This window comes from Antechinus flavipes, chromosome 2, assembly GCF_016432865.1.
Source record: "Antechinus flavipes isolate AdamAnt ecotype Samford, QLD, Australia chromosome 2, AdamAnt_v2, whole genome shotgun sequence".
Classification (NCBI taxonomy): Eukaryota; Metazoa; Chordata; class Mammalia; order Dasyuromorphia; family Dasyuridae; genus Antechinus; species Antechinus flavipes.
Window position 1 is genome coordinate 282571983 of NC_067399.1, and position 27271 is coordinate 282599253.

The 27271-nt window shown below is 35.3% G+C and overlaps 1 protein-coding gene across 1 annotated transcript; it reads left to right on the top strand.

Annotated features, from left to right (window-relative positions):
• The first annotated feature begins 711 nt into the window (after positions 1 to 711).
• On the top strand, positions 712 to 13636 carry DTD2 (D-aminoacyl-tRNA deacylase 2). The gene is made up of 3 exons (XM_051977287.1): positions 712 to 897; positions 5042 to 5111; positions 11427 to 13636. Exons 1-3 carry the CDS (start codon positions 787 to 789, stop codon positions 11750 to 11752), a joined length of 507 nt encoding a protein of 168 aa, XP_051833247.1. The 5' UTR covers positions 712 to 786; the 3' UTR covers positions 11753 to 13636.
• The last annotated feature ends 13635 nt before the right edge of the window (positions 13637 to 27271 follow it).

Consider the following 27271-nt stretch of genomic DNA (forward strand, 5'->3'; position numbering starts at 1 on the left):
TAATAATTAAATCTTCATTTCACTACAATTGGTTTCCTCCTTAGTTTATTTTACACACTTAAAAGAATTATTCTAAGAATGAGTCCATTCTTAGACTAGATTGCCAAAGTAATCCGTGACCTACAAAAGATGCTTTAAGTACACAAAGAGATCAAGAAAAGAAACTGAGAATTGACACTATGAGATCCCAAGACGCCAAGTTCATGATCTGCCATTAATCAGTTTTTTTCCTCCAAATTAAAATTGTCTTCCTTCTTTAGTATCTCAGCCAACAGATGAAGTGTAGCAGCCTGAAGGGTGGGATCTTCCACAACTCATTTCAGGAGCAGAATGGAGGGGAGAAGGTGCAATGGCGAGAGTGCAAACTTCGAGGTCTGGGAAAGTGGTGATATTAGCGCGGAGGCTGTAGGGTCCTCAAACTTTTTAAATAAAGGGCCGGACTATAGTAAAAACAAAAACTTTGTTTTATGGGCCTTTAAATAAAGAAACTTCATAGCCCTGGGGGAGGGGGATAACCGTCCTCAGGGGCTGCATCTGGCCCCGGACGGTAGTTTGAGGACCCCTGCCTGGCAGTCGCTAACCTTTGATTCACCCACCACACCCCAAAGCCAAGGCCTTTTTCCTCTCCCACCCAGTGTCTCCGCCCCGGCCCTGCCCTCCTCTCCCGGGCCCCGCCCACTGGATCTTGCGCGCCAGCTAACGGGAAGAGGCGGAGGCTGAGCCGAGCCACGCTAGGTCGGCCAGATCCTTTGGGGCCGAGGCTGCTTTGCAGGTGCGCTCTCCGCCATGGCCGAGGCAGGCCGCCCCCCGCAGGCCCGTGCGCTCCTGCAGCAGTGCCTGCATGCCAAGCTACAAGTCCGTCCTGCCCAGGGCGACGCCGAGGCGCAATGGGTGGAGGTAAAGTCGGCCCCCGACGGACCCCGCTTTAGCCATTGTGGTGCAATGACTCATAACCTTCGTGATCAGTAATCCTTAGCACTCTGCAGACCCTCCTTCCCTCGCTCCTCATCAGTAGCCCTCCTGTTTCTGGTGTAGCCCGTTACTGGGAGAAGCCGACAGCTCCAGCACTGAGTGCCCGGGGCGCGCGCGTTCTACCTGGGCTCTCGGTGTTCTCGATGCGCGCAGGCCGGTGCTGTCGGCTGCTTTGCGTGTTTGCGGAGGAGCCAGCGCCCTCAGGTGTCCGAGAAAGTGAGCTCCCCGTTTCCTAGACCTGTTCCTCTTACTCCTTTTTTTAAACAGATCTCCTAATTGAGGCTGTTTTTAATTTAAATTTAAATTTTAAAACGCCTCCCACTTTCCGTCCCAGTCCAGAAACCAGATTGCTTTCAGTCTCTTGGAGTCTTTGCAGCATCCTGAGCGGGCTGTGGGCAAGCTACCTTGCAGGTAGAAAATTGGGAGTTAAGCATTTTGTGTATGTAATGCAGAGAATAACTGTTCCTTTCCCCTTTTATAGGAAATTTGATGCACATCTAGACTTGAGCAAAGGCCTAGGAAAGTGAAGTTTCCCAGAAAGATTTTATTTCCTAGAAAGTTTTTAATTTGGACTCTTATTTTCATAATGAAATGAACTGTGTTCTTTATTATGTCGTAATTTTGGCTCTGACACCTTACTGTTGTAGCTCTATCTCTGCCATCTTTATTCCACCATTCCAAGATTTTTATAAGAATGATTTCATCCATCCTACAAAACTTTTGAGTTGTTTTACTACCCTTAACACACACACACACACACACACCTACCTCCTTTAACTAAAACACCTGAAAGTGCCCAGTATTATATTGTTTGACATGATTTCATATTTACACATTTCTATTTTTAAACTATCCAAATCACAATTTTACTATTAGTTCGCCTTTCATTAAAAGTCAGCTGACTCAGAATTTCCAATCACTTTCTGCTTTTTTTGGTCTCCTTGACCAAATTCTTCCCTTTCCAATTCTTCCACACAGCTTCCAAGGTAATAGTCTAAAAGTTGATTAACTGACCCAAATCTGATCGTCGTTCCCGACTCAGTAAATTCCACTGCCTAAGTAGGATCAAATACCAACTCCTTAATTTGTCACTTAAAGCCCTTTACCAGCAGACTCCAACCTAATATCAGATTTACTGTGCATTTCTCTCCTTCACGTACAGCGGTGTCCAGTCATACTGGCTTTCTTGGTATTTTTCACTAGTAATCTAGCATCCCGAGTCGCTGTGTAATACACTTCCTCTACTTCTTAGAAACCTTAATTTGCTTCAACTCTCAGTTTATATACCACCTCTTGTGGTCTTCCTGTTCTTAGTTCTCCCTTACTACCTTGCATTTATTTTGCACACACTTAAGTGTTTTGGAAAAGGATATGACAAAGTGCTCGAGTATCGTTGCCAAGAAAACCCCAAATGGGGTCACAAAGAGACTGAAGGAAATGCAAGGTCTTAACAATACATGTTGTTGTCCACTGGTAGGAAAGTAACATCCTTGAAATCAGAATTTTTTTTTTGTCTTTATAGTGCCTGAAACTTTATAGATAAATAATAGATGTTTATTGATTCTACTAATCTTTGTTATGAATTTTTATATTTTTAAATAACTTTTCTCTCCCCACACGTATAAAAATCACTTTCTACATATTTTCTTTTTCTTATATTTAAAAAGTTCCTCATTTTTCTCCTTTCTTGATGGTCACTCTTTCATACTGTGTTGAATTTTTTTTCCCATTATTTTTACTTCCATGTTGAAAACTGTTAATTCCTATGATTGTCACATAATTGTTTAATTTTCAGTATACTTGTCATCTGTATACCTCTTCCAAGTCTTTTCTCGTGTTTTTTATGAATACTGTGCTTCATTTCCTTTATACAGGTCTCTGATCCTTCTCCCTCCTTCCCTTTTCTCCAAACACCCACACTAAATTAATTTAATTTATTATAAATAATTAGGGGAAAAGGACTCTTTTTTGCTTCAGTAGCCATCTTTATCATTTAGAGTTCTTGTACAAAAAGAGCATTTTTAAACTCAAAAAATTTTCAAGTAGCATTGTTTTGCTTTATTTTTTTCGAGTGACAGACTCCGTTACTTTTTCCCTTAAAGTCATAACTTTAAATGCAGGAGAGAAGCTATTACTTGGAGGGAGAAATGACTAGGTCATAATGGTATGTATTAATAGGACATACTTAAGAGAAAGACTTTAATAAGTAGTGACTGTAGACAGATGGAAAGAATTGGTACCTATCTCATGAAACAAAAAGCTACTTAATTCTGGTGTTCTGTCACTGTTTGAATTTGCTACAGCACTAATTGATTGGACTTGTGTTATAGTTTTGAAAGTCCATTACTAAGGCTGCCAACTCCTGGCAGGATGATCCATTCTTATTCCAGGCCAGGGTGTACTGTTACAGAAATAGCTACAGGCATCCTTTCTTTTTTCACTAGTTAATAGAATACTTTGGTAAGAGTTGGGCTAGATGACCTCTGAAAAACCTTTCTCAGGAATTATATTAAATAATTTTATTATTGATTATTTACATTTAAGTAGCACGTTAAAATTTACAAGATTCTTTACTTATCCCAATTTTATGAGGCAGTTTATACAAATATTTTCCCCAGATTCAGAAAGTGAATTTCTGAGAGTTTAAGAATAACTTGCACAGCTTCATTCTTCAGATGGATATCAGAAATCAGATTTAAATCGCAGTCTCCTGAAATTATACTATTTTTAAACTGCATTATAATGAAAATGTTAGTATAATTTAAAGAAAAATATATTTCTAAGTCCCAACAGTTGACTTGTTTTAAGTATGTAGAACAACAAAGGAAGAATTTGAAGTTTTTTGATGGAATTATACCTCTAGTAAGGAATTCATTCTTGAGTAAATGAATTTTGTTGCAAAGAAGTTTGATATTAAAAAAACAACAATAAAACTTTGATGACAATGGGTAACAATTTGATCCAAAAATGAAATGAGTTGTAAAGCTATAGGGAAGACAGTAGATTGTTTCTGGTGCTGGGAAGTCTTCAAGCAAAGGCTAGATGACTACTTGTTGGCTATAATACAAGAGATACCTGATGAAGTACTGATAATGATCTCATATGCTCCTTCCAACTTTGAGATTCTGTGATGCCAGACTAGAAATAATGAATTAACCAAAATGCCAAATAAATCAATTTAATCACTACTTTTTTTAAAAAATTAATTTTAAAAAATTTTCAATAGTTTTTTTTTCTAAATACATGTAAAGAGTTTTCAATGTTCGTTTTTGTCAGACTTTGTGTTCCAAATTTTCCTCTCTCCCTCATCTCCTCCTCCCCAAGACAGCATGCAATCTGATATAAGTTAAATATGTGCAATTCTTTTAAACATATTTCCATATTTGTCATGTTTTGCAAAATTCCAAAATCGTAATTCATCCACTATGCCAAGCTTTCCTTTGTTAGTAAATAATAGTGAATAAAATGTAGAAATAAATGGCATTTGTCTTTAATAAATGGGACATGGGAAATGAAATGTTTCCAAGTTTGTCCATCTTACTCAGAAACAAGAATATGGTTGATGTGCTCTAATGTCTTTCACATTAATAAAGTGACTTTTGAGATGTATCATATAAATATGTAGTATTTATTTTTCATGGGACAATTTACTACTGTTAGTTATTTTTCATCTTGTTTTTCCTGCCTTCTCAAAGAGGACCAGGACATCTGGAAGGGCTATCTCCAGCTGACCTATCTTGCCACTGGATCCAAATAGCTCAGGAGGAAAAAATAAGGATGGTGACTTTGTACAGTCCTCTCTCATTTTTCAGCTTAAATAATTTTTGAAGGAAATGATTCTCTAAGTGCTTGATAATTGGATGTAATTTAATCTTCCAGATTCAAAATTAAGTAATCAAATATATTTTGAAAATATCCTTCCTTTGCTTTTGACCTCTCTACTGATAATACATGTGTGGATTTTTCCACTGCTGTCATTGTCTGTATCTCAAATGTATGTTAACGTGTTTTTAAGTTCCTATAGAGAGTTAATTTTTAATTTAAAAAAAACTTTGCTGATTTCTCACAGGTTTCAAGAGCATTAGTGATCTATGTCTGCTTCTTTAAAGGTGCTGAAGAAGACCTTCTGCCTAAAATGGGTATGTGATTTTAGCCAGTATTTTTTTCCTTCTTAATATACAGAATGAGCAGAAACTAGCAAAGTGAAAGTAAAGAATGTGAAAGAGCATAATATCCTCAGAATCCTCTGCCTTTGGAAATTTGTGCCAGTGGAAATTTTAAGAGAATGCTCTGGACATCTTAACTCTGAGTCATCTAGCTCAGACCATAGGTGGAGGAGACCTTAGGAACCATATAATGGTTCTAATCTAATGGTATCAATTTCAAATAGAAATAGATCATGAATCAAAGAGAAATGGAGCCATACTGATTCAAAAAAAAAAAAAACACAAATTAATGTTATGTTGTATTGTATTTTTTTTTTTTAGTGAGTTAAATACTTCCCAGTTGTATTAATTCTAGAAGTACTTGGCAGCATATCTGACCCCTCTGATGTAGGCTCAGAGAAGTCATGTTACTTGTCCAAGACTAGAAGGTTTGAACCAAATTTTCTCAATTCCCACATCCAAGATTCTAGCCACTGAGCCAGCTTATATTTTAGATTCTTATCCATTTTGGAATTGTTAGTCATTGTCCATAGCCTTGGAGATTGCACTGTATGGAGGATATGGAGTGCTGGAAGTTAGGAGTTAGGAAAATCTATGTTCCAGTCCCATCTGTGATATTTACTAAGGGAAAGGAATTAAGCATTTATTAAGCACCTATTATGTGCGAGGCCCTATACTAAGCATTTTATGAATATTATCTCATTTCATCTCATTTGATTTATTAGCTCATATGACCCTGGTTCACCTTATCTCTGTGTCACAGGCAGCTCCCTATAATTACATTTATAAGTTTCTGTTTGTATTGATGAAACAAGTTCCCTGGAGGCAGCTAGGTGGCGCATTGGAGAGAACACCAGCCCTAAAATCAAGAGGACCTGAGTTCAAATTTGGCCTCAGATGCTTAACACTTTCTAGCTGTGTGACCCTGGGCAAGTCACTTAATCCCAATTGCCTTAGGGGAAAAAAAAAGAAAAGAAAAAGTTCCCTGAACTGACAGAACTTTAAAGTTATGTTTTCTTCCTCTATCCTTTACCAATTTTTCTATTCTAGGGCATGAGGTATACAAATTTAGGGTGTTCCAAATGTTTTAGTGTAGTTTTAAAGCCATATTAAGACTTTAGGACAAAATTATACAGTAAAAACTTCTTGGAATACACTTTATTATACCATTATTTTGGATTGGTCCTTTTTTTCCCAAAATGTAACAACTTGTTATGTTGACAAAATCCTGCTGTAATAGGATTGGTCTTTAAGTTGGGTATGGGTCATTAATCTCATCTTCATGGATGGAGGAGCAGCTACATGTGCTCATAAATAGAAAAGACATTCAGAAATACAAGTAGCAGAAATGGGTACATGAGACAGGATGACTCGATTCATTTTTAAATTAGGAGAAACTTTTTTAAAAATGTGACAAAACTTCACCTGAACTGAAAACAGGGGGAGATGACATGTTGTATAAGTATATATACAAGATTACAGTGAAGAAAAACAATTGAAATAAATGCAACAGCTCCCTAGGTCTGATTAAAAGCTTTTTAAGCAGCATGATGCAATAGAAAGAATGTAAAATTTGTGGATAGAACTGACTAAAGGTCACATCCTGCATTTGTCTTAAATATGTCATGTTGGCAAGTCACTTAACCTTTCTGGGCCTCAGTTTCCCTATCTGTAAAATGAAGGGATAGGGCTATAAGACCTCTTCAGTAATCGATCATGTTACCCAATAACAAAATTAATTATATTGTGATATATATAGTTTCTTTATTCATTTATCTTCAATGCAATCAGATAGCAGGTGCTTCATTTCAAATAAAAAAACAATCTGGCATTCTTGGTTATTTGATTGAGAATTTGGGGAGTTTTGAAGTCTCTCAAATTCAACCTTTATTTATTAAGTGCTTATTTTATGCATAGCCTCCACAAAAGTCCTAATTTAATGCCACAATGGGGGCTCTAAATTTTCAAAAGATTTGCCAAACACTGGCAGCTAGCTGGCTAAACCTGGAGTATGAAGAATCTGATTTAAAATCCAGCTTCAGGAATTAACTCCAGGACCCTGAGCAAGTCACTTAACTCTGCCTCAGTTTCCCCATCTGTAAAAATGACCTGGAGAAGGAAATGGCAAACTACTCCAGTATCGTTGCCAAGAAAGTCCCAAATGGGGTAGTAAGAGTAAGACCCCATTGAAATAATGGAATAACAATGTTGCCAGAGACTAAAATTCTGGAAAACTCTCCCATCCTGACATGTTTTTAGTAATGACCAGTAAAAGACTGTTAGGGGAGGACTAGCAGCTTATCTTCAGAAGGTTTTTTTGGGTTACATTCTTAGATTTTTAACCACAAAAACCCACAAAAGTGTGGTACAATTGTGATTTCTCTTATTAGAGGGAATACTATATTAATGAAGTCATAGATCCTGACATTTCTTTAAAATATTCTACATTTTTATTTTTAAAACTGCCTGTTTGGGCTATCTTTTGGACTTTTATCTGTTGGTTTTTTGTTGGGGGGGTAAGTTCTGGTGGGCCCTCTTTTTTTGGGGAGGGATGTCATTTTTGTTAACCCCGTTTCCCAATTAAAATCCAAGAGAAAAAAAGAGATGAAAAAGTTCTTTGCAGTAAATAAGCAGAGTCACACAAAATAAATCCACTTAGTGGCCACATCCAAAAAAAAGTGTGTCTCTTCAACCTTGTGTCTATCCTTTCTGCCAGGAGATAATTAACCTGCTTCACTTTATATCCTCTGGAGACATGGTTGTTCATTGCATGGATCTGAGTATTAACTCTTTCAAAGTTGTTTTTCTTTATACTGCTGTTCCTGTCTCTCTATAAATGATTCTCTTAGCTCTGCTAACTTCATTCTGTATCAATTCCTACCACCCAGGATTCTGTGGTTTCTCTTTTGTCATTTCTAACAGTAGAATAATGTTAATTTGCATTTACATATCACAATTTGTGTATGTGAATGTAAAAGTGCATCGTCTTGCAAGCTCCTTGTGACAGACACTTTTACTTTGCCTATATCCCCAACAATTAGGATAGTGCCTGGCACAGAATAGGCTCCTAATAAGTGTTTTTTGATTGACTGATAGGTACTAAGGTTGTTAAATATGAAATATTCCAACTCTACTAGTTTACAGTCTAGTAGATGAGTAGAAAAACATACAAAAATAACTATAATAAATTAGACCATAAATATATGAGAAGTACAAACCAAATGGTGAAGCTGTTTTATCCAGTATCTTCCTTTTGTTTGACTTAAGCAGTCCCTAGCTTTTGTGTTAAACTTACATCTGTTCCTTGAATAAATGGCCATGGGTTAGGTTTTAGAAGTGGACCATACTGACCCCTACTATTTCTTATCTTGAAACCCCCTATTTCTGACTGCTCTTCTTTGCCCTTATTATTCTTGTCCTTAGTACAAAGTCCCAATCAATCTATTATCCCCTTTCCCCCCACACCCTATTTCCATTGTAACTTCATAAGATCCTGGCATTCCAAGTTAAAATTCCTAATGCATTTTTCCAGAGAAACATCATTACACTTAGTGGTTAGGTTCTATTGTACTGTCTGTTCGAGAGAATACATCAGGACCAGAAATTAAAGTCTTTGTGGGCTGGCCTGACAATTTAACTACTAAATATATTTCTCTGGAACATTATTTCTCTGGAAAAATGAAATCTAACTTCTGAGCAAGCTACTTAATATAAAATGATTTTTGAATGGTAATTCTCTGTTAAATTCAAGATTCAATTAATAAATAAATGGATAAATATTTATTAAGCTCTTACTGTATGCTAGGTACTCTGCTGTTAGGAGACAGTATGCTGGATTTGGAATCAGGAAAGCTGAGTAGTTCAGATCTTTGTTCTGCTTTCTGATGGATGTGTCTGTGGACCTGTTTCCTTAAGGAAAGGGACAGGGGTTACACTAACTCAGGGGTCCTCAAACTTTTTAAATAGGGGGCCAGTTCACTGTCCCTCAGATTGAAAACTTTGTTTTGTGGGCCTTTAAATAAAGAAATTTCATAGCCCTGGGTGAGGAGGATAAACGTCCTCAGCTGCTGCATCTGGCCCGTGTGCTGTAGTTTGAGGACCCCTGCGACTAACTGATCTCCAAGTACCCTCCTATCTCAAACTCTAAGAGCCTGTTATAGTGATGGTTCTATAGGAAGCCTACCAGCAGCATTGTCAGGTTCTCAGGTCTAGCCAGCAGAGGGAGGTATGTGGTAGTTCTGTGTATGCTTCTGTCCTAACTGTACCATTATTCTTTCATCTTTCAACTAATCAGAAGCCTCGATGATGAATTATCATCACCCCAATATTTTGGAGAGCTCCGCCTCCCCTGAGAAGCCAACTGTTCAATTAGTGGCTAGTATGACAAAATCCAAATAGAGGAAATAAAGTAAATATTAGTTAAGCAAAATTTTATAATGCTTAATAACTTTTAGATATCCTGCCTTTCAAAGATTTTCAGCCAGATAAAACCTTTGATTTAGGGAATGAGAAGAAAATATATTGGGGCTCCCCCATTCTCCCAGAGTATCCATTCTAAAATGTCTTTAATTCTAATTGGGGATTAGCTTCTATCTCTAACAGGCAAATTCTTGCCATTGCCCATCTATAAGTTTTTGCTGCACTGATTTTCTATGGGAATTAATTTCATGTAATTTCTCTCCACTTCTAGTGTGCTCCTTTTGATTTTACAAACAGAAGCCAGTCAAGATTTGGAAAAGTACTCCTAATCCAAAATCTCTTACTTGAGTTTTTTTTTTTTTAATGATAGATATTTATGGATATTATGCAAATTACTTAAGAATAGGAATTGTTTCACTTTTTTATTTTATATATATTTGTATCCCTATTGCCCAACACAGTAACTGAGCCATACTAGGCAATAAGTAAAAATACCTGGGGTTTTCATTGTTGTTGCTGTTTTGGGTTTGTTTTGTTTTGTTTTTTTTTCTATAAAGTTATATCTTTTGGATAGATATATGAATAGAATATGACCCTTCAAGTCAAGAATACTTGGGTTCACTTCTACCACCAGCATTTATTAATTGTTTGACAGTTCACCTGACCTTTATGTGCTTCGAGCAACTCCCTTGGACTCAGCTATCGATTCATAGACTGTAGGTTGCTCCTAGGGAGAAAGTCTTGTTCAGTGATGAAATTACAGATCCTTAAAATCTCCCTCAGGTAATTCTAATTTTCATTCACAATAGTAAGCTCTATTTAGAATCCCAGGTGAATTTTTTTGTACATTTGTAAAATCTCTATAAAAACTATAAATCTGAATGATGGTCTATAATTTCATAATCATAGCATTGTTATTATATTAGATTATAGTAATGAAGGTATTATTAAGTGAAGATAATACTACTGATCCAACATTTGCTTTTTTGGGAGTTCTTCTAATAGAAATGATGCATTTCTGATAATTCTTTTGTTTATATTCCCCAACCAAGCAGTGAAGAGTTGTAAGATAGCTATTTAATGTTAGTCTTGTATGATTTTTCTAATTTTTTTCCCAGGTTCATCAATCTTTTCATTTTCTGTGCTGACATTAATTTACTATAATGAAACAGCAAAAGTCAAACCATATGGGATTTGAATTCAAAAATCTCAGCCTTGTTAGCAAAGTGTTCTAAATAACAAAGCAAAAACAAACAAACAAAAAATGCAATGAATTAGGATTTCCATCTAGTGTCATTCTCTATTAGAAGGAAATTAACAGTAGCTTCATCTTGGACTCTTTTTCAGGAAGATTTTAGGCCTGACAGGTATCCCCAGGAGGGCTTATGTCAATACTCCAGCATATGGTTATATTAAAAAACAACAACAACAACAACAAAAACACCAAGGAGCAGCTAGATGGCTCAATAAAGTCAAGAGGACTTGAGTTCAATTGCTGCCTCAGACACTTAACACTTATTAGCTGTGTAGCTGTGTGACCCTAAACAAGTCACTTAACCCCAATTGCCTCTCCAAAAAAACCTCTATTCAGGAATTTAATATTGGGGTCACATTAACTACTAATTCATTTCTGAAACATTTTCTATATAAGATTATTTGTATTTGGAGGGATGTTGGGGTTTTTGGTGAGGGGGTTGTTTTTAACTTAAACCATTTTTGAACATCTGAATAAAGATTTGAGTCAAGATATGTGAGCTGACAAACCGGCTTTTTAAACATAATTTTTAGAGTCACTGAGGGCTGATGGTTTCTTGAGGGTAGAATGGGTTCTTGGTTTGACTTTTCACTTTAGAATTTTTTTCCTCCCAGTTAGCACACTTTTGAATGTGAAATTAAGTGAGACAGAAAATGGCAAGCACGTCTCTATATTGGATCTACCTGGGAATGTTCTCATTATCCCTCAAGCCACCCTTGGAGGAAAAGTGAAAGGAAAAAGCATGCAGTACCACACCAATTCTGGAAAAGAAGAAGGATTAGTGCTTTATTCTCAGTTTGTGACTCTGTGTGAAAAAGAGCTTGCTGCTAATAGTAAATGTGCTGAAGCCGGCATGGTGGTGAAGCATGGAACTTATGGGAACAGACAAGTATTAAAGCTTGATACCAATGGACCTTACACACACCTGATTGAATTTTGAAAAAGCCATTTCAGTTTGTACAACATTATTCTAAGGTGAAATGATTGGAACTAGAATTATTAGAAGATTTTTGTTTTCTTAAGATCTATCATTAAAAAGGTTTTACTACTTTTTGAATTTCCTTATAGTTTCAAGTCTTCTGCTAGCTTAGGCAACTTTATCTTTAATTCATTCTACCATTCATTTAAAAATGTTTGTGTTGGTTGCACAGTAATATTTTGAAGAAAAAGTTGCATTATTTCCATCCAACTTAAAAAGAATTATTTAAAATTCAAATTAATAGGATTTTGTCCAACTAAATACTTTGAAATGCTTTTAACTATCTTTAATTATCAAAACTAGCTTTAACTATCAAAAAGTAGTCTTTTGGGACAGCTAGGTGGTGCAGTGGATTGAGGACCAGCCCTGAAGTCAGGAGGACATGAGTTCAAATCTGACCTCAGACACTTAACATTTCCTAGTTGTGTGACCCTGGGCAAGTGACTTAACCCCAATTGCTTCAGCCAAAAAAAAAAAAAAAAAAGTCTTTTTCTAAAATATTTCCATGAGATATCATATATTATTATGATATGATTCATAGAGATTGTCTTGGGGCAGCTATGTGACTCAGTGACCAGAGTATCGGCCTTGAAAGACCTGAATTCAAATATGACCGTAGATACTTTGTATGACCCTGGGAAAGTCACCTAATTCTATTTGCCTTAGTTACCTCATCTGTAAAATGAGCTGGAGAAGGAAATGGTAAACTACTCCATTACCTCTGCCAAGAAGACCTATCACCAAGAATCAGATGTGACTAAAATGACTAAACAGGTCATCTCATCATTGTATTACATGACTCCTGTTCCTGTGTCATTCTTGTCTATGTGTTCTATAAATCTCTCTCACAGGTCATCTACCAGATATACAGGAGATTTTGTCTACTAGTTTTGTTAATTAACCCACAAAGGTACTTCAGCTTTTCCTATTTTCTCCACTCTTGCTAGGTAACACATATACATTTTTTCAGTCAGATGTATCTTCATTTGTGATAAGTACCATAATACATTGGAAAAAATAATAAATTTGGAGTTACAAAACCAGACTTCAAAATCCAACTCTAATATGATGATCAATTCTGATGGATGGGGCCCTTTTCAACAAGGAGATGGTCCAGGCCAGTTCTAATGATCTTGTGATAAAGAGAGACATCTACACCCAGAAGGTGTAGAAACTTGAGTGTGGATCACAAGGCAGCATTTTCACTCTTTTTGTTGTTTGCTTGCATTTTATTTTCTTTATCATTTTTTTTTCCTTTTTTGTGATGACTGCGTATTTTAAAATCAGCCAGAGTCAGGAATTCAGGTTAAGGGAAAATCTTCAATCTTTATTCTTTGTGGAGGTGAAGGGGGATGATGATAGCAATGAGAACAGCCGCAACAGGAACCCAACCAGCAGTCTCTCCGCCTCTCGTTCTGCACCTCTTGCCTCCACCCACTAAAATCATCCCTACATAATTTCCTATACAACAAATCAGGACTTGCACAAAGAGTGGGAGGGGGGTCATTCTTTCTCCAAGCATATATATTAATAGAGTATGGTCCAATTACTATTTAGCCTCACATACTTGGGACCTCAGTGCATCAACTCGAGCTTCAGCCCATTTGATTTGATTTTTCTTGTGCAGCAAGACAGTATAAATATGTATACATATATTGGATTTAACATATTTGTACTATATTTAACATATATTGGATTACTTGTCATCTAGGGGAGGGAGCAGGGTTGAGGGAATGGGGGAAAATTGGAACACAAGATTTTGCAAGGGTTAATGTTGAAAAGTTATCCATGCATATGTTTTGAAAATTAAAAAGCTTTAATTAAAGAAAAAGATTAAAAACCCAATTCTACCGGTTTTTTCCTACTGTGTGATCTTGGGAAAATCATCTATCTTTTCTGAGTAAGAAATCTCATCTGTAAAATGAAAAAGTAAACTGAATGTCCTCTGAAATCTCTTCTAGCTTTAGACCTTTGGTCCTTTGACATTTCTTACATATTTAGGTCATTGTGGGCAGCCTACTTTGATCTACTGAGCATCCTTAGAAACATTATGAATTACTAAGCCAGACCATGGAGTCAGAAAGAACTTAAGGTGAATCCTGCTCTAGTTCTGTGACTTTGGACACCTTCTTTCCAACCCCTAGTTCCTTATCTGTAAAATGTGAATAATAATAGCATCTACCTCACATAATTGTTGTTTAAAGATAACATATGGAAGTTTCCTATATAAAGGGTAAACTTATTTCCAGTGCCCTTTAGGCCTCCTGTGATTTTGATCATTCTGAGATCATAGTGTTTCATTATTCATGGCAATCATAGTATCATTCTCTTGTATCATTAATTTTCTACTTGTGTTAAAATGAGGTCAGTTTTGAGATAATCAAAATGGATAGAGCTTTATCTTGATTTCTGTGTTTTAGGTTTGTCATATTTTGCATTAAAAATGCAATTTATTATTCCTTTTTAATAACATCAGAAACATTCTTAATTTTTATAATGCTGATTCTGTAGGGAAATCAAGTATTTTAAAATGGTCAAACTGAACCTTAATATGTCCTATGTAGAAAAAGACAAAAGGTCTAGAAGATTACATTTTTTTATTCATTTATACAGCTGGATTAACATTCATCCTATATTTTAATTTTCCCTCCAAAGTATTTATCATATTATAATGCAAGGAAAATTTGAGTATTTCCAACTTTCAATTTGGAGCCTCTAATAATTAATTTTATGAACTTAGTAATAATTTTTTTTCTTTTTCCATTAATAGTATTTTATTTTTTCCAACTACATGTAAAGATAGTTTTCACCATTTATTTTTATAATATCTTGAGTTACTATTGTTTTCTCTTTCCTTTCCCAATACCCCAAGATGACAGGCAATCTGACAGAGACTATATTTACATATTAATCATGTTTTGAAAGACGGAACCAAAGGGAAAAATTACAAGAAAGAAAAAAAAAGTGAAAGTAATATTGTTTCAATCTGCATTCAGACTCCATAGTTCATTTTCTGGATTTGTTTAGCAATTTCCATCTTGAATCTTGAAATTGTCTTAGATCAGATGTATTACTGAGAAAAGAGTTAAGTCTATCAAAATTGATTACCACAAATTGTTATTGTGTACAGCTTAGTGATGATTATAAGGAAATTGTCAGTAAAAAGGGAAGGTTTTTGTGGAAATTTTTTTTAATTGATTGACAGTCATTTTTACATTATTAGTTCTAATTATTGAAATAGAAGATTGCATTTTCTAATGGGCATTTTAAGATAAGATTTTTTTTCTTTTTCAGATGAGCTAGAAGAAATAGTTAAATAAGAAATTCAGAATAAATAAACTATTAGAAAAAGCAAGACAAAACATAATCTAATTTATTACAACTCTGATTTAGTTCCAAGAGATATTAAGTGTAAAGGCTGGAAAGTATTATTTCTCCTTATCAGAATATGAAGAAGTTAAAAAAAATTGGTCTGAAGACTCCTTTGTACCTTTTATCATTGCTGTACATCTGTGTTTTTGATATATTTAAGATTTTGGGTATTTAAAAAGGATATTATTTCCTCTATTTCCTTTCCAATACCACTTTATTTTGGACACTTAAGAATCAATAGCTACCTTAGTAATGAACTTATTGCCCTTAACTTTTCCTTTATTGATTCATGATACATTTATTGAGGTGTAATAAACTATTCATAAACTTACAAACTCCCATTTTCTCCAATAAAGCTGTATTTGTCTTTCAAAAAGACTGCATCATCTATTTAAAACCATTTTGATTTCCTTGAGGAAAAATGCTGATTCACAGTCTCAGAATGTTGTGGTAGATTTGGGAATTCTCCATTTTATTAAAATTGTGTGAAGACTCTGTGACTGCATGCCCTTCTTCACAATGTATCATAGATTTGCCCATTTACTACTGAATTTGAATTTTCCAATTAAAACATTGATATGGATTTCAATGAAGGTTTAGTCATTGCACAGTTTGGAGGCATAGAAAAAAGTAACAAACTGCCCGACATTTTAACCTCCTGCTACTACTAAGGACTAGCCCTATCCTAAGTCCTTTTTGTCTGTTATTCTAAGGTATTAAAAATAAATACAAATATTGTTTTGCTTTAAGCATTTAGGGTATACATATATTGGATTTAACATATTTTTTAAAAATATATTTAACATATATTGGAGTACTTGCCATCTAGGAAGGGGATGGAGGAAGGGAGGGAAAAATTTGGAACACAAGGTTTTGCAAAAGTCAATGTTGAAAAATTATCCGTGCATATGTTTTGAAAATAAAAAGCTGTAATAAAAAAATAATAATTTTTTTAAAAATAGTTTAAGCATTTAGGAAACACATATTATGTACAAGATATTATTCTAGACACTACAGAAAGACATAAAAATAATCCCTGCTATAAAGAAGCTTACATTTTATTAGGGAAAGTATAATAGGTATATAGATAAATACAGGATTAATTGAAGAAAAAGATATATGTACAACTAGGGAAATTGGAGAAAATTTCATAGCAGAACTTACGCCTAAACTGCCTCAAAAAAGGACATCGATTATAAGAGGTGCTGATAATAAGGGAGTATATTTCAGGCAAAGAGTAGGAATGCAAGGAGGCAGATGATGGGCTATTAAGTTTGGGAACTACTAGTAGTTCACTTTTGGCTAATACGTGGAATGTGTACAGGGGAATTATATGACATGAGGCTGGTAAAAAAAAAAAAAAAAAAAAGTTGGAGCCAGATTGTGGATAGCTTTAAATACCAGGGTAAGAATGTATTTGATCCTAGATATAGGACAAGTGAATGTTTTTGAGAAGGGGAGTGACAGCCAAACGAGTGCCAGAGAAGGATTATTTGAACACCTGTGTGGAGAATGCAGGATGGGTTAGAGAGGGGAGGAGACTACTGGAAGTGTGGCCTGTTTATAAGTATTAGCTGGAGGTGATAAGTAGCCAATTTACAAAACCAGACTGGATTTCGAGAAAGATGTTATTGACTTGGGAGTCATTTGCATAAAAATGATAACCTCTGGGTGCAGATGAAATCATCAAGGGAAGATAGAGAATTAGAATCAAAAAATATATATTCAGGTACTTGCTCTCACACTTAAGCAGCTAATGTGATCTTAATCTTTCAGGGCCTCAGTTTCTTTATAAAATGAGCATTAAAATATATCTAGCCTAAGGTTCCTATTAATCGTAAAACTCAACAGTTTTATGAAAATAACTTTGAAGATCTAGTTTTAGTATCTCAAAAACATGTCAGTGAAATTAATCTCATTTTTATTGCTGTTTCTTGAGTAACTCAAAATCCCAGAATTAATGCACATGGATTTTTGGTAGACTTTTATGTTCAGTAAATTGAACTGTGAGTGATTGAAGAATTTTTATTAACTATGAACACATCATGAAGAAAAATAATAAATTTACCTTATAACACTTATGTAACCATAGTGTAAATTGTGTGTGTGCTTTGAGAATATCCCATAATCACTTTTGAGTTACTGCTGTAATAGTAGTAGACTATTTTGTCTCATGTCCTGCTTTCCTCAAGACTACAGGACAAGAGAATATTTTATGATTAACCACTGAAAAAATGTAATCATAATTTGTCACTTGAGAAGTTCTGTGTGGGAACCATCAGCCCAATGGACCCATCAAGATCTCTCAGGGGTCCTCAAACTTTTTAAATAGGGGGCCACTTCACTGTCCCTCAAACTGTTACAGGGCCAGACTATAGTAAAAACAAAAACTTTGTTTTGCGGGCCTTTAAATAAAGAAACTTCATAGCCCTGGGTGAGGGGGATAAACGTCCTCAGCTGCCAAATCTGGCCTACGGCCCGAAGTTTGAGGAACCCTGCATCTAACTCATGTAAGAGATTCTCTGTGATATTTATAAAAATCTCTTACCCTGACCAAACAGTAGACTTCAAATGACCCAGTCAGAATAAATCTCTCACTGACTGACAAGGGGTTTATTTAAATGTTGCTTGGGATTATAAAAATAGAGCAATCTCTGCTTCTAGAGCCCTTATCTCTACATCTGGGAAATTTCCTGGCTTAGACTGGATTCTCTATATTATCCATATTATACAAAGAGCCAACTTTCAATAGCCACATAGTTTTTGAAATAATAATGCACATACATTCCCTTAATATTGCCCTGTTATCTCTTAAAATATCTTTTTACCATCTTCTGTTGCTCTCTCTCAGGATATTGCATAGACTAATTTTTTTTTTTTTTTTTTTTTGGCTGAGGCAACTGGGGTTAACTGACTTGCCCAGGGTCACACAGCTAGGAAGTGTTAAGTGTCTGGGGGCAAATTTGAACTCAGGTCCTCCTGACTGTACCACCTAGCTGCCCCTGCATAGACTATTAAGAAGCACTTTTCTTCATTGCCTCACAAAGATCATAAGGAAAGATCAAGGACAAGTATTGCATGTCTGGGACTTGCCTGGAGTTAGCTATGCAAGTAAAAGACACAAAAGTAGTTTATCCTTCTTGCCCACTGTTCTGGAAGAAGTCTGAATCTTGGCCACCCTCCAGTTCCATAAACCATTTATGTCTTTGACTTAAGATTGGTCTGGTACTCCTTTTGCATCATTGGTCACAGGGTAGTTTCCATCACCAGGGCAATGGTTTCTTAGGCACCAGAGACAGCTGCAGTCAACAGCAGTCAGAATGTGCTTGCTTATCCATGGCTCTTCGGGAATTTCTCCCTGGCTCTGAAAAGAATAGCAGGTGATAAGCAGTTTGAGGTTGCACCCACAGTGGCCACCAAAAGTCCCCAATTAGTTGCTGCTAGCTCATATAGCAAGTAGATACTCTGGATTCCTTTGTGGAGCTTCATCCAGATACTGCCACTAAGTCACCTTGAGTTTTCCCAAAGCTCTGTCCTGTACCCTCTCTCTCTTCCTTCTCTGCTGTCCTGATTGTTGACCTCAGCCTCCCATGGGTTCAGTTATCTATGAAGCTGATTCCTAGATCTATCCAAATCCTTATAACTTCCCTGAGCTCCAGCCTCCCATGACCAGCTTCCTCTTGGATTCTCAGACTTGTGAGAAAGGTGCTAGACCCTCTTCCCCAAATTAACTAGTTAGAGACATCTTCAGGTACAAAGAGAAAGCATTTATTTAGTCCCTGCAGGGAGAGACCCAGATACACCTGGGAAACACCTCAGCTCCCAACATGTGCCTGACCAACAAGCTGGAAACAATAAAGCTAGTTAAATAGCAAAAGACCCAAGTCTTTTCATTGGATAGACTAAAAGGAAGTAACCACTATTGACCAATGGTCACCAGTGTTATCTACTTCCTGTGGATTACATCACTTTCTGTCACTAGGTAAACTAAAGTCTTAACTTTTAGAGATTTCTAAGGCTAGAGACCATGTGACTTCCTGCAACCTGGGCCTAAAACCGATCTTCAGGCTCTGCAGACCTCTGGGAATAGGGATCACATGACTTAGGCCTAGTCTCATAGATCTTTTGAGAAAGCCTCCCTGGTCCCATTCAAACTGAATGTCCCATAGGCATCTCCAAAACAAAACAAATTATCTTCCCCGCAAAACCTCTTCTATCTTTCTAAACTTCCCTATTATTATGAAATATATAGAATTTTTTTGTTCACCCAAGCTCACAACTTTTGTGTCATTCTCAATTCGTTGCTCACACTCAATTTACATATTCATTATGTTGCTGAATCTCATTGTTTTTACCTTCCCCAGTTAGGTCCCCTTATTTACATTTTGACAACCTCAAAAGAATTCAAATTTCTTGGAAAACAAGGACTGATTTTTTTCTTTATTAATCACTAACACTTAGCACAGTGCCTGGCACATAGTTAGTGCTCAGTAAATGCTTGTTAATACACCATTACTTTAATTCTTCTATTCCAGCTGATTCTCCTTTTTTGCTCATGCTCTTTCCTACTTATATGGCTCCCACCTTGCTCTATGTCTAAATTTGCTCCACTCTTCAAGGCTCTTATTCAAACCTTACCTATTCCAGTAAGCCGTTTTCCCACCTACTGTAGGCCACAATGATCTTTCCCAATTAATTTCTGTAGCATGTGGGCTATATGGCCACTTTTAGGTGATATTTGGGGTACTTCTTTGAGTCAGCATATTTCCCAAAAAGAACATTTATTAACCATCTAATCAATTTAAATATCTCTAATTCCTGCATCAGAATACTAGTGCCGGGACCAATGAGATAATTGAATAGTCTGTGGACTCTCTAGAATTTCAGATTATAAACTCCAGATCTTCTGCAGAGCATCTTGGGTCTGTCACCAAATGCCATATGAAAGTGCTTCATGTTTATGTTTTCAAATATATGTTGAATCTTTGTTTTTATATCTGCAGCATATCCTGAGACTTGGTCTATACTAGAGGTCATCCTCCCTCGCCCTCCCCCCCCCCCCACTACTTGCCTTATAATTAATTAACAAACATTTATTAAGCACTTCATATGTGCTAGACACCAGACTGAGTGATATGAATGCAAATATATTAAATGAAATAATCCCTACTTAAGAGAAACTTGTATCAGCCAAATTTTTGGCAAATAGAAACCTACTTTTTTTATTGGCTTTTACCATACAAAAGATCTCTTTTTTTCCTCCAGACTGGACAGCATTTTAAAAGCTTTAAAAGCTTAATAAAATATAACTTATCGCAACAACCAGAACGTGAAAAGGATTTAGCTGAAGAAAGCACCACACCCATATATAACTGTATCTGAGAACCATCAAACATTGTTATAAATAACATTTTAGGTTTCTTGATAATAGGGTTGAGTAAAAGCAAGAAGAATTTTTCCCCCATTGGAATGAAATTCTTTTAGAGAGCTTTAAACTTATCATCAAGAATCCATCTCCCACTTCAAAACTAAGATATTATTTACTTTCTTTTTTTTAAGTAATGTTTCAGAGTAGATGAGCAAAGGCTAAGAAGCTGATCTTGAGCCTCAAATTAGGCACACTGAGTTCCTGGCATTGCTCTTACATGATTTTCTATCCTGAGGCAAGTCTGAATAGAAATGTCACATTGAGAAAGCTTACAAAATTTGCACTGGCTGTTCTCCATACTTAGAATGTTCGCTTTCTTCATCTCTGCTTCTTAGAATCTCTTCTGGTTTCTTTCAGGACTTAGCTCAAATTCTGCTTTGTGTTGTTCTCAACTGCTAGAGCTTTTCCTCAAAGGTTACCAACTATCCACTCTCTGTATCTTGAATATTTTTTGTAATTTGTTATCTCCCCTACCAGAATGTGAGGTGCCAGAAAACAAGAATTGGTTTTTAACGTTTCTTTGTATCCCCACCATTTAGCACAGTATTTGGCCTAGAGTAAATGCTTATTAAAAGTTTTTTGATTGATTGATTTGTTTGATGACTGGAATTGTTTGTTTTTAATTAGTTAAGTCTATTTAGTCCCTCTGTAACTGGTTCTGCTCTTTGCTACTAGGTATGAAAACTTCCCCTGAGAACAAGGAAGCAAGAAAAGATGTACAGCTCTGAACACAATGTGTTATATTTATTATATAGGCTTTCTTGAAATGGAAATGTATTGCTTTATATCTTGAATCCTGTCTTATGTTCTATTGTACACATAGCAATTGTTTCTTTTTCTTATTTTGTATTTTAGTTTAAAATAAATAAAGAAAAAAATAGAAGGGAGTGATACAGATATGGAACGTTGCAGAGATTTTCAGATGAGTTTATTATTGCTTTATTTAATTGTTTTACTTTGTTATAAGACATCTCTCATGAAGTGGGGATAATCTGTAAACGTTTGTAATATAAAATTTGTTCTACATGAATAAAACTTAAAAAGAAAAAAAACTTCCTCTGAAACAAATATGAACAGTGACTAGGATATTTTCAGTGAAGACAAAAATAAAAAACAAGACAACTCAGATTAAATGCAATTGTAGCACTCTAAGTACTTTGGGAATCACGCTCTCAACTTCTAATGGCAGACAGAATTTCTAGAGAAAGGCTACTGTACTATCTTCCTTCAGAGGATCCCTTCTGGAGATTACCTGAAAGCTTTAGGGTTCTGTTGTTATTGCTCAAAGCTCTCATTCCAGTGGTTTCCTTCTAATAACAGTCACTTAAAATCATTTCTAGGGCCACTATCCCTCTGGTATCATTTAGCCAGCTATTATTTTCCCTATCTCATTGATAACTAATTAACATCAGTTACCTTTAACAAAGTACAAAGTTACTGAGAAGATATACATGATTCCAAGTACAAAAACATTCCTTCTGAACTGGAGCAGTCTGTACTACCATCTTGGTCCCTGGAGAGAATGAAGTAAACTTTAAATGATAGCCACAAAGCTTTTCTCCCACCAAATTCACTTGTACCATAGTCATTGGGCAAGTTTTTCTGTTTACAGGACTTAATATTTGGGTTGATTCACCATGGGTCTAGTTTTATCTTAGGAAAGGGAGCCAATTGGGGAGTGAGGGTGGGGAGGAGAGACAGGCAGGAGAAGAAAAGCCAGAAGTATTTATCCAATGTTTACTGTGTGCCAGTAAATTGCTAAATAATTTACAAATTCTAAGTCCTTTGATCATTAAGACAAAATGTATGAACTAATACAGAATAAAATACACAGGATCAGCCCCTCTCTGAGAGCTCCTTCCACTATTGAAATTATAGGTTCTGCTCTGCCCAAAGGGTTATCAAACTATGCATACCCTTTGATCCAACAGTATCACTACTGGGCCTGTATCCCAAAGAGATGATAAAATGGGAGAAAGAAGCCACATGTACAAAAATGTTGTGGCAGCAAGGAACTGGAAATTGAGTGAATGTCCATCTGTTGTAGAATGGCTGAATAAGTTATGGTATGTGAATGTAATGGAATATTATTGTTCTATAAAAAACTATCAGCAGAACGATTTCAGAAAAACCTGGAAAGACTTAAATGAACTGATGCTGGGTGAAGTGAGCAGAACCAAGAGAACATTGTACACAATAACAAGATTACATGATGGATTTGGCTCTTCTCAACAATGAAGAAATTCAAGGCAATTCCAATAGATTGGTGGTAGAAAGTGTCATGTGCATCCAGAGAGAGAACTATGGAGACTGAATATGGATTGAAACATAATATTTTCATATTTATGTTTGTTGTTTGTTTCTCATGGTTTTTCCCCCTTTTGCTCTGATTTTTCTTGCATAACATATGAAATATGTTTAAAAGAATTACAAAATCTAGAATTTTTCTCTTTATTAGACAATTTATATTTCTTATATCAGATTACTTGCTATCTTGGATAGGGAGGAGATAAAGGTGGAAGGGAAAAAAAATTTGGAACATAGACTCTCACAAAAATGAATATTGAAAACTGTATTTGGGAAATAAAATACTGTTGAAAAAATATTTTTAAGAAATTAGAGGGTTTGTTGTTTTTTTTTTTTTTTAAATACAATTCTTTTCAGAGATTCTGGTTTTTGTCCATCTTTAATCTTTATTTGTCTTCCTCCTCTGGGAAGGAGAAACAGAGTATCTCAGTAGCAGATTTGCCATTTTCTTATCCTCTGGCTATAATTTTCCTCTCTCTTTTTAAAAAGAAGCCAGTTTCCTTTTCCTTGCCACTTCTGTTTGATGTTATCATTAATTGAAATGTTTTTTGGAATTTGACATTTTAGTTTTTCTAATTACCTCATTATCTGGTTTCTGGATACTCTCTGTGAAACACAGAGCTTCACGATGATTCAGAAGGGAAAAAGGGGAATCTTGAATCAGAAGAAGTTGCTTTGAATCCTGGCTCAACAACTTACCATGGATATATGATCTTGGTCAAATCAGTTAATTTCATTGGGCCTGAATTTCAAAGGTCCCTTACAGTTATTAATCTAGAATTTTTCTCTTTATTAGAAAATTTATATTTCCTTTTTTTTAGTCTTTAGTTCTTTTAAAATTTTTTACATTTTATTTTTCCCCAATTACATGTTAAAACAAATTTTTGTTTTTTACTTTTGGATAATTTATACTTTCAAAAATGTTTTGTTTCTTTATTTAGGATGTATGCTTAAGAATTTTTATTTCTGTTTACATTCTCTGATAGCTCCTTTTTATTTATTTCAACTGAAGTAAATTTTAATTACTTTTAAAGGAGGCAACAGATTTAATTTTCTTTCCAAAAGCAATTGCTGTCTCAAATCCCTTGTGAGACTGTATTACCTAACCTGTCTTTGACACAAATATTTCTGTAGTTATTTATCCTACTTTACCCTTAAGAGGATGGTAGTTCTAATGTTTAGAGTAATAAATTTTATTAACAACAACAATAATAATAATAACCCCTTTTTCTGTAGTCCCTTAGGATTTGCAGTATTTTCCTCACAAACAGCACTTTGAAGTAGATAGTGTAAGTATTATTAGAGCATGTAGTGGTCATCTGGTAACTAGATGACAACTAATCACCTCTCCTATAATTAAAGGCCTCCAGTGGTGAGAAAAGGCAGATTTTTCCATTTTGGGACAGCTTTAAGTACTAGGAAGTTATTTCTTTATTTCTGAAAAGAAAATGTCCTAATCACTGAACTGAGTTTTCTAGTAGTTGCCATTTTTGAATGGTTTGGACACAGTTTTAGTATATGGGGTATTCAGCAAGGACTAGAAATGACCTTTTCAGGCCTGCTAATCTGCCTGGTACCCTCTGTCCCATGTATAGCTGAATAAATCATCTCAGCACATGGAGGATAACCAACAGGCCTCAAACCTATGGATAATTTGGGGGGAGTTGTCTATACTAAACACATGAAGAGTATCTGGTGAAATGGATACATGAGAACAATTTGCTCCAGCATCCCATTCATGAAGTTGGCAAAAGCAGGTACTATGGGATGCTTAGAGCTTGGTCAGACATGAAATTTGCCAAAGTCACCCACTGCATCCTGGACTATTGCCATAATTGCCAGGACTTCTGTCCTGCCAAAGCACTTCAAAGACTCAGAGAGAGTAAGGCTGACAACTTTATGCAACTCTGCCTCATTTAAATTCAATATGTGCGTAAGTCAAAAATATTTACAAAAAGCTAAGGGAAAGGAGTTGGGTGAACGAGATAGGAAGATTGAGGAGTGGTAAATTTTTTTAACAATTTATTTTTTTTTGCAATAGCTTTTTATTTTTCCAAATACATGCAAATATAATTTTCAACATTCACCTTTGTAAAATTTTGTTTTCTAAATTTTTCTCCCTCCTCTTCCTCCCTAGAGAGCAATAATTCCCTATATTATGTAATAATAATATAAGTTAAACATGTGCAATTCTTCTAAACATATTTCCATATTCATCATGCTATGCAAGAAAAATCAGATCAAAAGGGGGAAAAATGAGAAAGAAAAAAAAGCAAATAACAACCCCCAAAAAGGTGAAAATACTATATTTTGTTCCACATTCAGTCTCCATAGTTCTCCATGTGGATAAAGATGGCTCTTTCCATCACAAGTCTATTGGAATTTCCTGAAAATTATTTTTCTCTAATTGACTATTTATCTAATTAGTCTATTAATTGTCCATTAACTTGACTTAATAGTCAATTAGTTAATGTCCACTAATTGACTAATGAGTGAATATAAATGAAAAATGAAAAAAAAAAAAAAGAAAAGAAATGAGAAAAAAAATTATTTAAGAGATCCATGTAGGGAGCAGCTAATTAGTATAGTCTGAAGTCAGGAAGATCTGAGTTCAAATTTGGCCTCAGATGTTTAACATTTCTTAGCTGTGTGACCCTGAACAAGTCACTTAACTTCAATTGCCTCAGCAAAAAAGAGAGAGAGAGAGAGAGATGTCCATTACAGCTGATCATCACATAGACTTGCTATTACTGTGCACAATCTACTCACTTCACTCATCATCAGTTCATGTAAGTATTTCCATGCTTTTTGGAAATCATTCTGCCCTTATAGAACAATAATATTCTATTACATTTATATACCATAACTTACTCAGTCTTTCTCTAACTGATAGGAATTCACTCAATTTCCAGTTCCTTGCCATCATAAAAAGTATTGCTACACACATTTTTGTACATGTGGGGAGGAATGGCAAATTTAAGTCTAAATTGTCCTTATAGCCAAGATTAGAAATAGAGAATCAGTACAAATAGTTCATAATTCATAGCTATTTATTTGTCTTTCAACATTTCATAGTTCCTGAGTTGGTATAGCTTTAGTTTGCCTCCATTCCTTGTTTTTCATTCTTGTCTAACTTTATGATCCTCTTTGGGGTTTTCTTGGCAAAGATCCTGGAGTGGTTTACCATTTCCTTCTCTAACTCATTTGACAGATGAGGAAATTGAGGCAAACAGGATTAAATAACTTGCTTAGGGTCACACAGATTTATCTCCCTGATTTAATTTAAATCCGGCCTCAGATTTTTAGGCCGGATTTAAATTAAATCAGGGAAATAAGTCTATCCATTGCCTTTTTAACTCTCTTTCCCCCATCACCATCATACCTTGGATTTATTGTGAAGGTATATCCCAGACACCATTACCATCTAAATATCTAGAGTAAACATAGTATAGAACTAAATGTACATTCCTTAAATTTAAACATTTCTGTTGACAGGCAGCTGCTTCAGTTAAGAATAAGAATAAGAATTTCATTGCTTGCCAAGGCTTCAATTCCCCCTTCTTTGCATTCCTTTTCTCCCCTCTTAAAGATTAGTATCACCTCAGTCTGGCCTGGGTTGTATGTGAGCCAACTGGCTTTCATCCATATGTCTGTTCCCTTCAGACTTATTTTACAGGACGTTTCCCTGAATAATCGGTGTTTTGGTTTTAAAATTAGTGAAAGGACCTACTAGATAGTACTAGAGGACTACTCTTCTTTAGAAAAGAAAAATCAGCTTAATTAGCTGTCTCCTACAAAACCCTAGGAATTGAGTTATGAATAACCAAGCCTTCCTAAAATATGTGTGGCTCTGCCTGTGAATTACAGGGTGTTTTTTTACACAACCCTTCCTTAAAAAATATTTATTTACATAGTGCTTCATGATCACAAAGTGCCTTTTAGACATCATTTCATGAACTTAAAAAAAAAAAATTAGTATCTACATAGTACTTTAAAGTTTGCAAAATACTTTACAAGTGATATCTCACTTTATCTTCTCAACAACTCTGAAGCTATTATTATTCTCATTTTACAGATAAAGAAATTGAGGCAAACCAATTAAATGAGTTAACCTAAGGTCACATAGCTTGTAAATGTCTGAGGCAGAATTTGAAACCAAGACTTTCTGTCTCTGGATCCAACTCTATTCATTAGAACACTAAGTATCATTATCTCCATTTTATTTACACTTTTAAAAAGTTTTATTTTTGCTTTTTGTTTTTGTAATAGTTATTTCATACTCCCCTCCCTTGTGACAAAGACAAATAAAAATGTCTAATTCATAAACTTTGTGCATACAATATTCTATCTTAGTACTCTCCTATTTGACTACT

Bases quoted from the DNA above. Each gene is read 5' to 3' on its own strand.
- DTD2 (XM_051977287.1), top strand. From the start codon at position 787: ATGGCCGAGGCAGGCCGCCCCCCGCAGGCCCGTGCGCTCCTGCAGCAG. The intron at 898-5,041 runs GTAAAGTCGGCC...GATTTCTCACAG, and splicing joins CCGAGGCGCAATGGGTGGAG to GTTTCAAGAGCATTAGTGAT. The intron at 5,112-11,426 runs GTATGTGATTTT...TTTTCCTCCCAG, and splicing joins AGACCTTCTGCCTAAAATGG to TTAGCACACTTTTGAATGTG.